This window comes from Salvelinus sp. IW2-2015, linkage group LG20 (genome assembly GCF_002910315.2).
Source record: "Salvelinus sp. IW2-2015 linkage group LG20, ASM291031v2, whole genome shotgun sequence".
NCBI lineage: Eukaryota > Metazoa > Chordata > Actinopteri > Salmoniformes > Salmonidae > Salvelinus > Salvelinus sp. IW2-2015.
Window position 1 is genome coordinate 61,444,864 of NC_036860.1, and position 17,058 is coordinate 61,461,921.

The following is a 17,058-nucleotide window of genomic DNA, read 5'->3' on the forward strand; positions in this document are numbered from 1 at the left end:
GGTACTGAGCAAAGGCAAAATAAATAACAATATATGGTGATAAGGTAGTCTGGATGGGTGTTTACGATGGGCTACTGTACAGGTTGCAATGATCTGTGAGCTGCCTCTGACAGCTGGTGCTAGAGAGGGAGATATGAGTCTCCAGCTTCAGTGATTTTTGCAGTTCGTTCCAGTCATTGGCAGCAGAGAACTGGAAGGAAAGACAGCCGAAGGAGGAATTGGCTTTGGGGGTGGCCAGTGAAATATACCGTGCTGGAGGCGGTGCTGTTGGGTGGGTGCTGAGATAAGGCGGGGCTTTACCGAGCAAAGACTTACAGATGACCTGGACGCAGTGGGTTTGGCGACGGATATGAAGCAAGGACTAGCCAACGAGGAGCATACAGGTCTGCAGTGGTGGGTATAATATTGGGGCTTTGGTGACAAAACAGATGGCACTGTGATAGACTGCCTCCAATTTGCTGAGTAGGTGTATGGAGGCTATGTTTGTAAATGACACGCGAAGTCAAGGATCGGTCTAGGATAGTCAATTTTACAGGGTATGTATTGGCAGCATGAAGTGAAGGATGCTTTGTTGCGAATAGAAGCCGATTATTATATTTAATTTTGGATTGGAGATGCTTAATGTGAGTCTGGAAGGAGAGTTTACAGTCTAGCCAGACACCTAGGTATTTGTAGTTGTCCACATATTCTAAGTCAACACCATCCAGAGTAGTGATGCTGGACGGATGGGTAGGTGTGGGCAGCGATCGGTTGAAGAGCATGCATTTAGTTTTGCTTGCATTTAAGAGCAGTTGGAGGCCACGGAAGGAGAGTTGTATGGCATTGAAGCTCGTCTGGAGGTTAGTTAACACAGTGTCCAAAGAAGGGCCAGAAGTATACAGAATGGTGTCGTCTGCGTGGAGGTGGATCAGAGAATCACCAGCAGCAAAAGCGACATTATTGATGTATACAGAGAAAATAGTCAGCCCGAGGATTGAACCCTGTGGCACCCCCATAGAGACTGCCAGAGATCCGGACAACAGGCCCTCTGATTTGATTTGACAATACGATAAAGTACATTCGCTCTCTGCCCCACCAGCAAAATTATATGCCAAAATTGCCCACATGAACACGCTGTCTTTTATCTACAAGTAGACACTCAAGGCTAATATGATATGACGTCACCCTCTTAGAGGGTATAGTGTACACCCTTGAGTGATTTGTCAGTTGGAGGATGTCACGTTTTTCAGATGACCTCGTCTTTGATGTGGCTGTAAGTGTAAGCTGACTCTCCAGCAGGCATGTTGCTCTGGTATGCCATCTGGGATGTCTGGAGCCGCTATGGGTGATATGAGTGTAATTTGTCGAAGAGAATGGGGGTGGAGAGAGAGACATAGAGAGAGACAGAGGGTGAGAGGGAGATGGAGCGGGGGAGAGAGARGAGGAGAGGGGGAAGGAGAGAGAGAGTCGAGGGGCCTGGGGTAGCAGTGAGTTTTCTTCTGCTCTGCCTGAATCCTCTCTGAACTCACTAATTGGGGTAGGGGGTCCTCGGGTCTCCAGACAGCTGCCAGAACTTTGTGGTCAGAACATAGTGATATGACGGGGTGTCACAGGGGGCAGGCGTATCACAGTGACTGAGTGGTCCCCTCTGGTTTCTGTCTATTTCTGTCTGACTTCTGGCCTGGTCTCCGGTCCGGATGTACACTGGAGTCCTATAGGGTACAGGGACACCAAGGTGGCGGGCAACGGCTGAAGGGGACAGATGAAACACAGGCGACCATTGTACGTGGAAATTCATGACTATGGTTGATTTTCAGTAACCTATACTGTTCTCTTTGAAGTAGAAAGAATAATCAATAAAAGTTTAAATATTAGACATGTGTACAGAAGGAAGGCTGAGCCCATGTGAGTGTACAAAGCTGGATCAACATCGAATTGACCATTGGACATGTAAAAAACAGAACGTAAGCAGAATCTGTGTAGATGAGGCAAGGTAGACTAACAAGACGTGACTGGTCTGGGCCATATCTGARCTTGTGAAGGCTACTGGACACGCACATGGGTTAGTCATACATAGACAACATCGGCCTGAACGTGTAAAGACCTTTGGACAGGAACATTAGCTAATCAGTGAGGTGCACCAGTAGCAGGGGGCATGTCACGCCACCAATAGAATCTATGCCCCAATGTCTGAGCCAATAAGAGAATGGAAACTAAGTAAGACAACAAGATTCATAAAGTGGAGTGACGATGTTATGTAAGAGTAAGACTGTATAAAAGCCAAGTACTAAGGAGGAAGAGTTGATTCTTCCATGGAATTGCTCGGCTTTGTTACTCTCTGTAATAAAGTCGATTTGAATTCACAAGCTCCGGTATCTGAGAAGTATTTGAGTCAATATTTTCCACAACACCATACATACACTTTATTTTTCTTCTTGGCTTTTGTTCAAGGGGTGCCATTTCAGACACAGCATCTGTGATTTATTATGATTATTCACTAACACCAATGGATGTATTTTTAAAATCAAATAAAACCAAATAAAATMTTATTGGTCACATACACATACAGTATATATATAAATATATACATATTAGGACGAGCAATGTCAGAGTGGCATTGACTAAATACAGTAGAATAGAATACGGTATATACATATGAGATGAGTAAAGTAGTGTTCCATTATTTAAAGTGGCCAGTGATTCCATGTCTATGTATATAGGACAGCAGCCTCTAAGGTGCAGGGTTGAGTAGCCGGGCGGTAGCCAGCTAGTGATGGCTTTTTAACAGTCTGATGGCCTTGAGATAGAAGCTGTTTTTCAGTCTCTTGGTCCAAGCTTTGATGCATCTGTACTGACCACGCCTTCTGGATGATTGCGGGGTGAACAGGCCGTGGCTCGAATGGTTGATATCCTTGATGATCTTTTTGTCCCTCCTATCGGGTGCTGTAGGTGTCCTGGAGGGCAGGCAGCGTGCCCCCGGTGATGGAGTTGCCATTTCAGGCGGTGATACAGCCCAACAAGATGCTCTCAATTGTGCATCTGTAAAAGTTTCTGAGGGTCTTATGGGCCAACCTTAATTTCTTCAGCCTCCTGAGGTGCTGTTGCGCCTTCTTCACCACACTGTCTGTGTCGGTGGACCATTTCAGATTGTCAGTGATGTGTACGCCGATGAACTTGAAGCTTTCCACCTTATCCACTGCGGTCCTGTCGATTTGGATAGGGGCGTGCTCCCTCTGCTGTTTCCGGAAGTCCACGATCAGCTCCTTTGTTTTGTTGACATTGAGAGAGAGATTATTTTCATGGATCCACTCTGCCAGGGCCCTCACCTCCTCCCTGTAGGCTGTCTCGTCATTGTTGGTAATCAGGCCTACTACTGTTGTTTCGTCTGCAAACTTGATGATTGAGTTGCAGGCATGCATGGCAACACAGTCATGGGTGAAGGGTATAGGAGGGGGCTGAGCACGCACCCTTGTGGGGCCCCTGTGTTGAGGATCAGCGAAGTGGAGATGTTGTTTCCTACCTTCACCACCTGGGGGCAGCCCGTCAGGAAGTTAAGGACCCAGTTGCACAGGGTGGGTTTCAGACCCAGGGCCCCGAGCATAATGATGAGCTTGGAGGGTACTATGGTGTTGAAAGCTGAGCTATAGTCAATGAACAGCATTCTTACATAGGTATTCCTCTTGTCCAGATGGGATAGGGCCGTGTGCAGTGCGATGGCAATTACATTGTCTGTGAATCTATTGGGGCGGTAAGCAAATTGAAGTYGGTCTAAGGTGTCAGGTAAGGTAGAGGTAGGGTTGCACATTTTGGGGAATATTCAGAGGTGGAAACTTTCCGTGGGAATTAACAGAAATATATGCAAATTAATATTAATACCATTTTAATGTAGATGTTTTTTGTATTGGATATATTTACCATATCATATGGAGTCAGAAACATAAACATTTTACCTTATCATACGTAGACATAATTGCAAATGATTAAATCCTTCCAATAGAAACTGTAAAAACTATTTAGTTACGATTGAACTTTCATTAAATTAGTTAACTCTTCACATGGAATGATTTCAATTGTCAGAATGTGTGTGTACTGGTAGCGAAGTCAGGTGCAGGAGAGCAGAGATTTGTGAACAGGCGCACACTTTATTTAGGCAAAAGTGCAAAACGCGCAAAACAGTCACAAGAATTATGTTTAACAATAGACATCTTCGTGAAAAATAACACGGGAAAAACAAGCCAGTCTGGAGCGTCAACAATACACACGTAACACAAACAATCTTACACAAAGACATGATGGGGAACAGAGGAATAAATACATGTAGATTGATTGGGGAATGAAAACCAGGTGTGCAGGGAACAAGACAAAACAAATGCATACATGAAAAATGGAGCGGCGATGGCTAGAAAGCCGGTGACGTCGACTGCCGAACACCGCCCGAACAATGAGAGGAGCCGACTTCGGCGGAAGTCGTGACATCAATGAACAACAAAAAAAGGGAATATTGAATGGTCCCCAATGATCCATCGCATCTCCCAAAAATGTTTTCAACATACATCTGTAAAATGATAGTCTAGAAACTAAAGCTTTGGTTGTCTTCCTCTCAGGCTTCCATGTCTTCTCCCTGGACCTCCTCAATGTCCATCTCTTGAACATCAGACTCTGAGGCCTCATCTTCACGGTCACTTTCCAACCTTGTTGAGTATGGCTCGTTGTCAGGCTCAAAAAGCCTCAAATTTGCCTGGATGGCCACCAATTTTTCAACCCTTGTATTGGTCAGCCTGTTGCGTGCTTTGGTGTGTGTGTGTTCCCAAACAAGGACCAGTTGCACTCTGAGGCGGCTGATGTTGGTTGAATTGGAGGATGATGGAGGCAACAGGGGAAAGAGCCTCAGATTCACAAAGTCCCTTCCACCAGGTGGCTGATGAGATATGTTGGCACGACTGCCATGTTGTATCTCCATCCCAAAAGCCTTGCTTGGAAGTGTACTTTGCCAGACTGCCAAGAACCTTGCCGTCATTCAGGCCAAGGTGGCGAGACACGGTAGTGATGACACCATGGGCCATGTTGATCTCTACACCAGACAGGACGCTCTTGCCAGCATACTTGGGGTCCAACATGTACACTATGGCGTGTATGGGCTTCAGGCAGAAGTCTTCATGCTTTCTGATGTATTTCAGAACTGCAGTTTCCTCTACTTGGAGCAACAGTGAAGTGGGCAAGGCAGTACAGATTTCTTCTCTTACATCTGCAAGCAGAGTCTGAACATCAGACAGGATGGCATTGTCTCCCTCAATCCGTGCAATGGCTARCACAATGGCTACTGTGTCGCACGGCTTTGCTTTATCTTGGCCAGGTCGCAGTTGTAAATGAGAACTTGTTCTCAACTAGCCTACCTGGTTAAATAAAGGTTAAATAAAATAAATAAAAATAGGTTTCAGGAGTTTCAGGCTGCTTACCACTCTCTCCCAAAATACATCATCCAGAAGGATCCTCTTGATGGGGCTGTCCATATCGGCAGACTGTGATATGGCCATTTCTTGGAGAGACTCCTTCCCCTCCAGGAGACTGTCAAACATGATGACAACACCACCCCAACGGGTGTTGCTGGGCAGCTTCAATGTGGTGCTCTTATTCTTCTCACTTTGCTTGGTGAGGTAGATTGCTGCTATAACTTGATGACCCTTCACATATCTAACCATTTCCTTGGATCTCTTATAGAGTGTATCCATTGTTTTCAGTGCCATGATGTCCTTGAGGTGCAGATTCAATGCATGAGCCTATGGGTGTGATGTGAGGGTAGGACTCCTCCACTTTAGAACAAGCAGCCTTCATGTTCGCAGCATTGTCTGTCACCAGTGCAAATACCTTCTGTAGTCCAAGGTCATTGATGACTGCCTTCAGCTCATCTGCAATGTAGAGACCGGTGTGTCTGTTTTCCCTTGTGTCTGTGCTCTTGTAGAATGCTGGTTGAGGGGTGGAGATGTAGTTAATTATTCCATTCCCACGAACATTTGACCACCCATTAGAGATGATTGCAATACAGTCTGCTTTCTCTATGATTTGCTTGACCTTCACTTGAACTTTGTTGAACTCTGCATCCAGAAAATGAGTAGATAAAGCATGTCTGGTTGGAGGGGTGTATGCTGGGTGAAGCACATTCAGAAATCTCTTCCAATACACATTGCCTGTGAGTATCAGAGGTGAACCAGTATCAGAGGTGAACCACGTTGAACCACGTTGAACCACGAACCAGGTGAACCACGTTCCTCCATTGAGTCAAAAAAAACTCTGATTCCAGGAGGACCATGAGCTGTGTCTGATTCATCATTTTCACCTTGAATAGAAGTAGAGGGACTTTTGTCAGAGGTTGCTTGTTGTGAGCGCTGAGGGAACTTTATGCACTTGGTCAGATGATTCTGCATATTTGTTGCGTTCTTCAGATATGATTTGACACAGTATTTGCAAATGTACACAGCTTTTCCTTCTACATTAGCTGCAGTGAAATGTCTCCACACATCAGATAGTGCCCGTGGCATTTTCCTGTAAAGATTAGAAAAAAATTAGTAAAACAAAAATAATACAATTCCACGTACAGATAAATAGTTAAGCAGTTAGATTAAACAACTCCTTTGTATGATAAATGTTTTAAAATTAAACATGTGAGGTGTTTGTTTTTACCAGCTGAAAGAAGATAACCTTCTTTCACCTGATAAAAACAAACACCTCATTTGTCGGCCTCATATAAACTCAGCTATTCAACCCACAAGGATAGTTGTTCTTTTTTATAACATTATTTCTGAGTTGTTAATGGTTCATGAAAAGACTAGCCTACAGACCAGGGAGAGTGAAAATGATCAACAGGGCAACAGTATCAAGGCGCTGCCAGTGAGTGACTGAGTGAGTGGCCAAACCCAGAGCCACTATGTCTGAATACGAGCGAAATGTGATTCTATTCTATTTTTTCAACGCTCTATTTTCACAAGATTACAGCTCTATTTCTTATTTTCTCTTCGCCCTCCTGTCCTCCCTGGCTGGCATGTCTTTATTTGTCACGCTCGTCTGATGAAGAAGGAGTGGACCAAGGTGCAGCGTGGTACGTGTTCATGATAATTTATTAAACCTGGACACTGAAACAAAATAACAAAATAGAACAAAACGAAACAGTTCTGTCTGGTGCAACTACCCACATGGGTTCTCAATCAGAGACAACGATAGACAGCTGCCTCTGATTGAGAACCACACCCGGCCAAACACAAAGAAATACAAAACATAGAAAATGAACATAGAATGCCCACCCAAATCACACCCTGACCAAACCAAAATAGAGACATAAAAAGCTCTCTACGGTCAGGGCGTGACATTATTGGCATACATGTGGTGACTGGTGTTATTCACACGTGTGCTGTAACATAGGAAGGCCCTTAAGGCTTGTGTTAATACTCACTTATGTTGTGTGGAGGGTGGAAGGGAAGGGAAAGGGGAGGGGGAAGGGGTGGACAGGAGCAGCAGCATGTGTTATAGCAGCTGTGAGGTGAAAACTAGTGTACTATATAGTGAATTGGGTGCCATTTGGGATGCAGTCTCTCTCTACGGTAGTTAGTCAACATGACCACAACATTTCTAAAGACATTGTCCTTCACCACCTTTAGAATGACCGGTAGTTATTCAGTGTGATTATAGGTCAATCAACATTCACAGTTTTTGTTTCACTGGTAGTTGAAGTACAGGTTAGGCTACCACATGTCTCCTGTGATGGATGGCAGAATTTTCTTGGACTACCCTTTATGTCTTATTTTCATATGTTTGAAATGTTTGGGGAGAATAATTGACAATAAGTAAACATTTTTGAAATAAAGAAAAAGTTATGTGAAGTCAGGTCATGTTTATTAGGGGCTCCCGAGTGGTGCAGCGGTCTAAGGCACTGCATCTCAGTGCTAGAGGTGTCACTACAGACCCTGGTTCAATTCCAGGCTGCATCACAATTGGCCGTGATTGGGAGTCCCATAGGGCGGTGCACAATTGGCCTAGGGTTAGGTTTTGGCCGGGGTAGGCCGTCATTGTAAATAAGAATTTGTTCTTAACTGACTTGCCTAGTTAAATAAAGGTTCAATAAATAAATAAAAAATATTAGCCTATAATAACAATGTTATTAATGACTTAAATCTTTATTATCAAAATGTACTATCCATTTTCCCCAGTTCACACTAGATTCCACAGCCACTGGGTTAAAATTGGCTATATCATAAAAATTCATGAAAACAAACATTTGCTTTTTGGTCTTAATTTAAGGTTAGGTTTCGGCATACGGTTAGAAGTGTGGTTAGGTTTAAAATGAACATTTTAGAAGATAAACGGTAGAAATGGGCGGGGTTTCTGACTTTGTGGCTGTGGAAGCTAGTGACGACCCTTTTCCCCTGCCAATTCATTGGTCACGTTTCCACCTTCACGTCACTGCCCTGAACAATGTAACAAATCACAACAACTAATTTGACCAATAAGGCAAGGAGGTTTTAGTCAACCGACGCAGATGAACGAGAGAGTCATTCCACAGTCTTCAATGGGGCGCATCGTTCATCGCATTCCTCATTCCTTTACATAATTGTATAGCTAAAGAAGACACCGAATGGCATGCTGCTTGCGCAGATAGCCTAGGCTACATCATAAAACTTTTCCTGGAACGGAGTTTGCCTTTCTGAACGGTAAAACGACGACGGAACTGTTCTTTCTACTTCATCTTGTCTGTGCGGCAAAGCAATGGAACGCAGAAGTTGAATAATTCAGTATTGTGAAGCCTCTACTGCTGTGAAGATAAGTGGAGAGTGCCTGTGAACTTGTATTATAACAGTGTATCAAACTTCGGGGAAAAATTCAAATCGAACAAATTGCAGGCGATGTGCGGTTTTCACACGGTATCACTGCATTGCACATTATTTGGTGAACCTCGTTCATTCCCACTGGCGTGTACTGAATGCGAGGGAATGGATTTGGATTACTTGTTTTTGACACAGATTTGATGGAGATACTGCTACACAAATCCACATGTTGAAGTCTTTCATTTATTCGGATCAGTCTACTTCGAAATGGCAAGTTTTGCCGGGTTTATAAAGTGGACTGGGAGATCAACTTTGTATTTATGCTGTGCGTTTGCCCTGTTCGGTTGTCTTTGCATCGCGTCCCCTACTCATAGTCGTCGGCTCATCTGTTGGCAAGCCATTATGAAGTGTCATGGAGAGCCGGAGTGCCACTACGCATATGACCAATACCTTTACGCCTGTGCGCCCGTTATCAACGGGAATAGGAAGAAGTGTCCCAGCCACTGCATCTCGTCCCTTATCCAGCTGAATCTAACTGAGACCGGTCCGTCTCTAGAGGACTGTGACTGCGCCTCGGACCCCGTCTGCCGGAGCACCAAACGCGCCATAGAGCCGTGCCTGCCTCGGACCAGCAAAATGGGCTGCACCGAAGCCCGGCGGCAGTGCGAGAGAGATTACCAATGTAGCTCGGCAATGCGTGACTATTTGTTTCACTGCCGTAAACTTTTCGGAGGCGAGAGATGTTCGGACGATTGCAGGAGGGTGATTGCCAACATGCGCAATATACCTAAAGCACAACAACTTGATACTTGTGTTTGTGATGGCACGGAGAGGACGATATGCGAGTACGTCAAAGTTAGTATGAAAAACTTTTGCTTTGACTCTATGGACAGATACGCAGGCAGCGGGTTTTCTGATTCGGACTCTGAAGATGATTATGATGATATGGAGGATTATGTCTATGTGGAAAACGCGAGTGATTCACCTAGATCCGCCTGTCGGGGTGTATGGACTTCTACTGTGGCCACCATTTTGGTTCTAATGCATCTTATCTGATAGGGCAGTCTACCCAAGTTGATTCAGCTGTTGGGGAAGTTGTTAGAGAAATATAGAGGCCTGTGAAAAGTTGACACAGAGAGACAGAATAGCTCATGAAAGTGTTGTAACACCAGCACACCTGCTTTAGCTTATACTTTGTGTGTTTGGAAGATTTTATGGCCTTTGCTCTGCTGTCTAAATAATGGGGCTTCTCAACATTCTATCTGGTGTCAGTCTCTGTGCTGATAGGCTTTGGGTCATCTTGCTCACAAATGTTTATATTTAAAATGTATACATTTTATGTGAATCTCAAAAGTTTATAGATTCATTTCCAGACAGCTGTGCACCTCTAAAATATGTAATTGTTTTAACCAACCCTTGAAGAATGTTCTAGGCCTGCTATAAGCTTCTCCTTACCTTGTGTCTCACAAAATAGCCCAAAAAGTTTGACACCCAATTTTCTTTAATGTGGATAGCCAAGTGACTTGTAAGTGTAGGTATGCATAATGCTGTTTCAAGACAATAGTGAAAACAACAGTATAAAACATGTTCTTGGTCACTTGGCTATAATGGGGACAGACTAATCAAGTTTTCTTTCATTATGAGCTAGACAACAGACATAGGCCTACATTTCATTAAGATGTCATTTAAGCTCTAGTCAGTTGGTAATCATCTAAGTGACAGATGTAAAACGCATGCACAGTTTGATTGGTTATTCAATATTATTAGCCTTAATCATGTCCCAGACATTTCCATAAGCTCAGTATCAAGTTAAAAAACAAGTTAAGGGAGATTATTTTTATATGTCAAAATGTGTGAAGTTAAATTGTACAGTATATTGTATGAATCGATTTTTTTTCCAGAGTTATTTGTTTATTACTGCTAAGAAGATTTTTGCACTGTATAGAAATGTCATGAAATGCTTCACTGTGTCTACATTGTATTTTAGTGAAAATATAAATGTTCTTACTTAAAGTGCTTTTGACTCTTGATTGTTTCCGTGTTAACTCTACTTTATGTAGCCATATGGGTAGCAGCAGGTGATTTTAGTACTGTGTCTCGCAAATCTTTTGACAGCTGTACCAATGCCTTCTACATCACAAAACCCCCTCAATACAAACCATCAGTTGATCTGAGCTAATGTTATCTGACTCCTAGAGCAAATGAAGAGTCATATTGATATACACTTGACTTTGTCAACATTAATGTTTGCTGAAGGCTACACTGTTAATGCTGGAAGACTGTATAAACCTGAGGACGAAATAGCCTATCTCCTGGGGATTGTTGCTCAGATGGAGCCAAGATGGGCCTGGCTAGTTTATTTATTCTCACCCCATGTGTTTGTTAGAAGAAGCATTCATACAGAGAGGAGAGGGGGCAAGGAAAGCTATGTCTGGGGGAATTGAGACTTAAGTAACCATTACAAATGCACTCCGATTGGACTGCTGTTGGTGTGTATGTGTTTAGCTACGGACCATTGCTATGTATGTGTAACAAAGTAGTTTGTGTTTTTATTTGACACTTTCACATAAACTATACTGTTATTATCATCCTGAACAGAAGTTGAAATGCTGGTTATTGACCTAGYTCTACTTGTAGAAGTTGTAGCCTAGCCTACCCACCACCACCATATACAAAAATATCATCATCTTGGAGTTCACATAGATTCACAATTGTTTTCTCTCTTGGCATCACTGAGAAACAGAAAAAAAAGATGGTACATCATCCTCTCCTTCACCTCTTGTCACAAGAGGGACTTGAGAGCCATGATGGCAGCCATGTTGTTTCTCTCTGGGAGTGGACGAGGGCCCTCCAGCCCAGTGAATGGAGGAGAAGTCGAGTGGCACRTCTGTCATAGAAATGTAAAACACAATGGTGGAGCGGCACCATGTGCAGACACTTCATTCACCTTCTTTCTCTCTGACACCAGAGAGAAAGGAGAGAGAGGAGAGCTGGGCTGGGGGGGGAGACAGACTGATAGCTATTGCAGATAGGGGCRTCTCGGAAGGACGTGTAAAACTTCTTTAAAAGTTGTATCTCTCCTTCTCTCTGCTCCGTTTATGTTTTAAGTTAAGGCTATGTGATGCCTTCATGTTTAATATTAGGTGACACTGACTTTGCTTTGTTTCTAGGTGTGCCTATAAACTGTTTAGAAACATTTAATATAGGAACTTTTATATAGTTTGTCAACAATTAAAGTTAATACATTTAAGGCCTGATGTTTATGATATATATGAGTACATAGATACATAATGAATAGAACAGACTTGGAACCTCAAACAAACCCTGGCAATTTGACTGGTAAACTCATGGGTACACTCGCAATGGTTCACACACTGGCAGGTAGCCTAGCGGTTAAGAGCGTTGGGAACAGTAACCAAAAGGTCACTGGTTTGAATCCCTGAGCCGGCAAGGTGGACGAATCTGCAGTTCTGCCCTTGAGCAAGGCAGTTAACCCCCAATAACAACTGCGCCGATGACATGGACGTAGATTAAGGCAGCCCCCCTCACCTCTGATTCAGAGGGGTTGGGTTAAATGTCAAAGACACATTTCAGTTGAATGCTTTCAGTTGTTCAACTGACTAGGTATCCCTTTTTCTATGTATGAGTGGTACACATATTTTTATAATAATATATTAGGTACAACATACATGAAAACATTAAGTATGCTTTATAATCAGGTTACTACTGGTTAACAAACTATTTGATACTGGTTTGTAAAACATTTTATTATGAGCTCTTTATAAATAGTCTGCGAAATAATTTATTTGAGATTGTAGTTTACTATCAGAATTACAATGATGTACTCCCTGTTCACCCACGACTGCGTGGCCACACAACTCCAACACCATCATCAGGTTTCCTGACAACACGACGGTGGTAGACCTGATCACCGGCGACGATGAGACAGCCTACAGGGAGGAGGTCAGTGACCTGGCAGTGTGGTGCCGGAACGACAACCTCTCCCTCATCATCAGTAAGACCAAGGAGCTGATTGTGGACTACAGGAAATGTTGGGGTGTACACGCCCCCATCCACATCGACGGAGCGGGTCGAGAGCTTCAAGTTCCTCTGTGTCCAAATCACTAAGCACTTAAAATGGTCCACACACACGTGCACAGTCATGAASAAGGTGTGACAGCGCCTCTTCCCTCTCAGGAGGTTGAAAAAATGTGGCATGGGCCCTCAAGTCCTCAAAAAGTTCTACAGCTGTACCATTCAGAGCATTTTGACTGTCTGCATCACTGCTTGGCATGGCAATAACATCGCCCTCGATCACATGGAGCTAAAGAGGGTGATGTGGACAGCCCAGTACATCACTGGGGCCGAGCTCCCTGCCGTCCAGGACCTCTATATCAGACAGGGTGAAAGGAAGTCTCGGAAAATCAAATAAATAGCTTACTAAATAGCTAACTAAATTGCTACACGGACTATCTGAGTTGACCCTTGTATTTGATTTATTTTTGCACTGTCTCTATGCACACTCACATGGCCCTACACACTCACAGGGCACTACACACTCACATGGCCCTATACACTCACAGGGCACTACACACTCACAGGGCACTACACACTCACAGAACCCTACACACTCACAGGGCACTACACACTCACAGAACCCTGCACACTACAGGGCCCTACACACTCACAGGGCCCTACATACTCACATGGCCCTACACACTCACAGAACACTACACACTCACAGAACCCTACACACTCACAGCCTACATACTCACATGGCCCTACACACTCACAGGAACCCTACCACTCACAGAACCCTACACACTCACAGAACCCTACACACTCACAGAACCCTACACACTCACAGGGCCCTACACACTCACAGAACCCTACACAACTCACAGGGCCCTACACACTCACATGGCCCTACACACTCACAGGGCACTACACACTCACAGAACCCTACACACTCACATGGCCCTACACACTCACATGGCCCTACACACTCACAGGACTCTACACACTCACAGGGCCCTACACACTCACAGGGCCTACACCACTCACAGAACCCTACACACTCACATGGCCCCACACACTCACAGGACGCTACACACTCACATGGCCCTACACACTCACAGGACTCTACACACTCACAGGGCCCTACACACTCACAGGACCCTACACACTCATAGGACCCTACATACTCACAGGACCCTACACACTCACAGGAACCTACACACTCACACAAACAGTCACTCCATCATTTGCTCACACACACATAATATGAACCTACATCTATTCTGACTCTACACACACACTCACATACAATCACCATATAAGCTGCTACTACTCTGTTTATCATATATCCTGATGCCTAGTCACCTTATCCCTATACATATCTACCTCTATCACTCCAGTATCCCTGTCACCTTACCCCTATACATATCTACCTCTATCACTCCAGTATCCCTGTCACCTTACCCCTATACATATCTACCTCTATCACTCCAGTATCCCTGCCGCAAGAGAGATCATTGGCCTAGGGTTTAGGTTTTGGCCGGGGTAGGCCGTCATTGTAAATAAGAATTTGTTCTTAACTGACTTGCCTAGTTAAATAAAGGTTCAATAAATAAATAAAAAATATTAGCCTATAATAACAATGTTATTAATGACTTAAATCTTTAATTATCAAAATGTACTATCCATTTTCCCCAGTTCACACTAGATTCCACAAGCCACTGGGTAAAATTGGCTATATCATAAAAATTCATGAAAACAAACATTTGCTTTTGGGTCTTAATTTAAGGTTAGGTTTCGGCATACGGTTAGAAGTGTGGTTAGGTTTAAAATGAACATTTTAGAAGATAACGGTAGAAATGGGCGGGGTTTCTGACTTTGTGGCTGTGGAAGCTAGTGACGACCCTTTTCCCTGCCAATTCTTGGTCACGTTTCCACCTTCACGTCACTGCCCTGAACAATGTAACAAATCACAACAACTAATTTGACCAATAAGGCAAGGAGGTTTTAGTCAACACGCGACGCAGATGAACGAGAGAGTCATTCCACAGTCTTCAATGGGGCGCATCGTTCATCGCATTCCTCATTCCTTTACATAATTGTATAGCTAAAGAAGACACCGAATGGGCATGCTGCTTGCGCAGATGCCTAGGCTACATCATAAACTTTTCCTGGAACGGAGTTTGCCTTTCTGAACGGTAAAACGACGACGGAACTGTTCTTTCTACTTCATCTTGTCTGTGCGGCAAAGCAATGGAACGCAGAAGTTGAATAATTCAGTCATTGTGAAGGCCTCTACTGCTGTGAAGATAAGTGGAGAGTGCCTGTGAACTTTGTATTATAACAGTGTATCAAACTTCGGGAAAAATTCAAATCGAACAAATTGCAGGCGATGTGGGTTTCACACGGTATCACTGCATTGCACTTATTTGGGTGAACCTCGTTCATCCCACTGGCGTGTACTGAATGCGAGGGAATGGATTTGGATTACTTGTTTTTGACACAGATTTGATTGAGATACTGCTACACAAATCCCACATGTTGAAGTCTTTCATTTATTCGGATCAGTCTCACTTCGAAATGGCAAGTTTGCCGGGTTTATAAAGTGGACTGGGAGATCAACTTTGTATTTATGCTGTGCGTTTGCCCTGTTGGTTGTCTTGCATCGCGTCCCCTACTCATAGTCGTCGGCTCATCTGTTGGCAAGCCATTATGAAGTGTCATGGAGAGCCGGAGTGCCACTACGCATATGACCAATACCTTTACGCCTGTGCGCCCGTTATCAACTGGGAATAGGAAGAAGTGTCCCAGCCACTGCATCTCGTCCTTATCCAGCTGAATCTAATAAACTGAGACCGGTCCGTCTCTAGAGGACTGTGACTGCGCCTCGACCCCGTCTGCCGGAGCACCAAACGCGCCATAGAGCCGTGCCTGCCTCGGACCAGCAAAATGGGCTGCACCGAAGCCGGGCGGCAGTGCGAGAGAGATTACCAATGTAGCTCGGCAATGCGTGACTATTTGTTTCACTGCCGTAAACTTTTCGGAGGCGAGAGATGTTCGGACGATTGCAGGAGGGTGATTGCCAACATGCGCAATATACCTAAAGCACAACAACTTGATACTTTTGTGTTTGTGATGGCACGGAGAGGACGATATGCGAGTACGTCAAAGTTAATATGAAAAACTTTTGCTTTGACTCTATGGACAGATACGCAGGCAGCGGTTTTCTGATTCGGACTCTGAAGATGATTATGATGATATGGAGGATTATGTCTATGTGGAAAACGCGAGTGATTCACCTAGATCCGCCTGTCGGGGTGTAATGGACTTCTACTGTGGCCACCATTTTGCGTTCTAATGCATCTTATCTGATAGGGCAGTCTACCCAAGTTGATTCAGCTGTTGGGGAAGTTGTTAGAGAAATATAGAGGCCTGTTGAAAGTTGACACAGAGAGACAGAATAGCTCATGAAAGTGTTGTAACACCAGCACACCTGCTTTAGCTTATACTTTGTGGTGTTTGGAAGATTTTATGGCCTTTGCTCTGCTGTCTAAATAATGGGGCTTCTCAACATTCTATCTGGTGTCAGTCTCTGTGCTGATAGGCTTTGGGTCATCTTGCTCACAAATGTTTATATTTAAAATGTATACATTTTATGTGAATCTCAAAGTTTTATAGATTCATTTCCAGACAGCTGTGCACCTCTAAAATATGTAATTGTTTTAACCAACCCTTGAAGAATGTTCTAGGCCTGCTATAAGCTTCTCCTTACCTTGTGTCTCACAAAATAGCCCAAAAAAGTTTGACACCCAATTTTCTTTAATGTGGATAGCCAAGTGACTTGTAAGTGTAGGTATGCATAATGCTGTTTTCAAGACAATAGTGAAAACAACAGTATAAACATGTTCTTTGTCACTTGGCTATATGGGGACAGACTAATCAAGTTTTCTTTCATTATGAGCTAGACAACAGACATAGGCCTACATTTCATTAAGATGTCATTTAAGCTCTAGTCAGTTGGTAATCATCTAAGTGACAGATGTAAAACGCATGCACAGTTTGATTGGTTATTCAATATTATTAGCCTTAATCATGTCCCAGACATTTCCATAAGCTCAGTATCAAGTTAAAAAACAAGTTAAGGGAGATTATTTTTATATGTCAAAATGTGTGAAGTTAAATTGTACAGTATATTGTATGAATCGATTTTTTTTCCAGAGTTATTTGTTTATTACTGCTAAGAAGATTT

At 43.6% G+C, this 17,058-nt stretch overlaps 1 protein-coding gene and 1 pseudogene across 1 annotated transcript; both read left to right on the forward strand.

The window, feature by feature from the left end:
- Positions 1-8,467: 8,467 nt before the first annotated feature.
- LOC111981244 (growth arrest-specific protein 1) lies at positions 8,468-12,042 on the forward strand. Its single transcript, XM_024012426.2, has one exon. It carries the CDS (start codon positions 9,060-9,062, stop codon positions 9,846-9,848), a length of 789 nt encoding a protein of 262 aa, XP_023868194.1. The 5' UTR covers positions 8,468-9,059; the 3' UTR covers positions 9,849-12,042.
- Positions 12,043-12,732: 690 nt separating this feature from the next.
- LOC111980042 (growth arrest-specific protein 1-like) lies at positions 12,733-16,701 on the forward strand (annotated as a pseudogene).
- Positions 16,702-17,058: the final 357 nt, after the last annotated feature.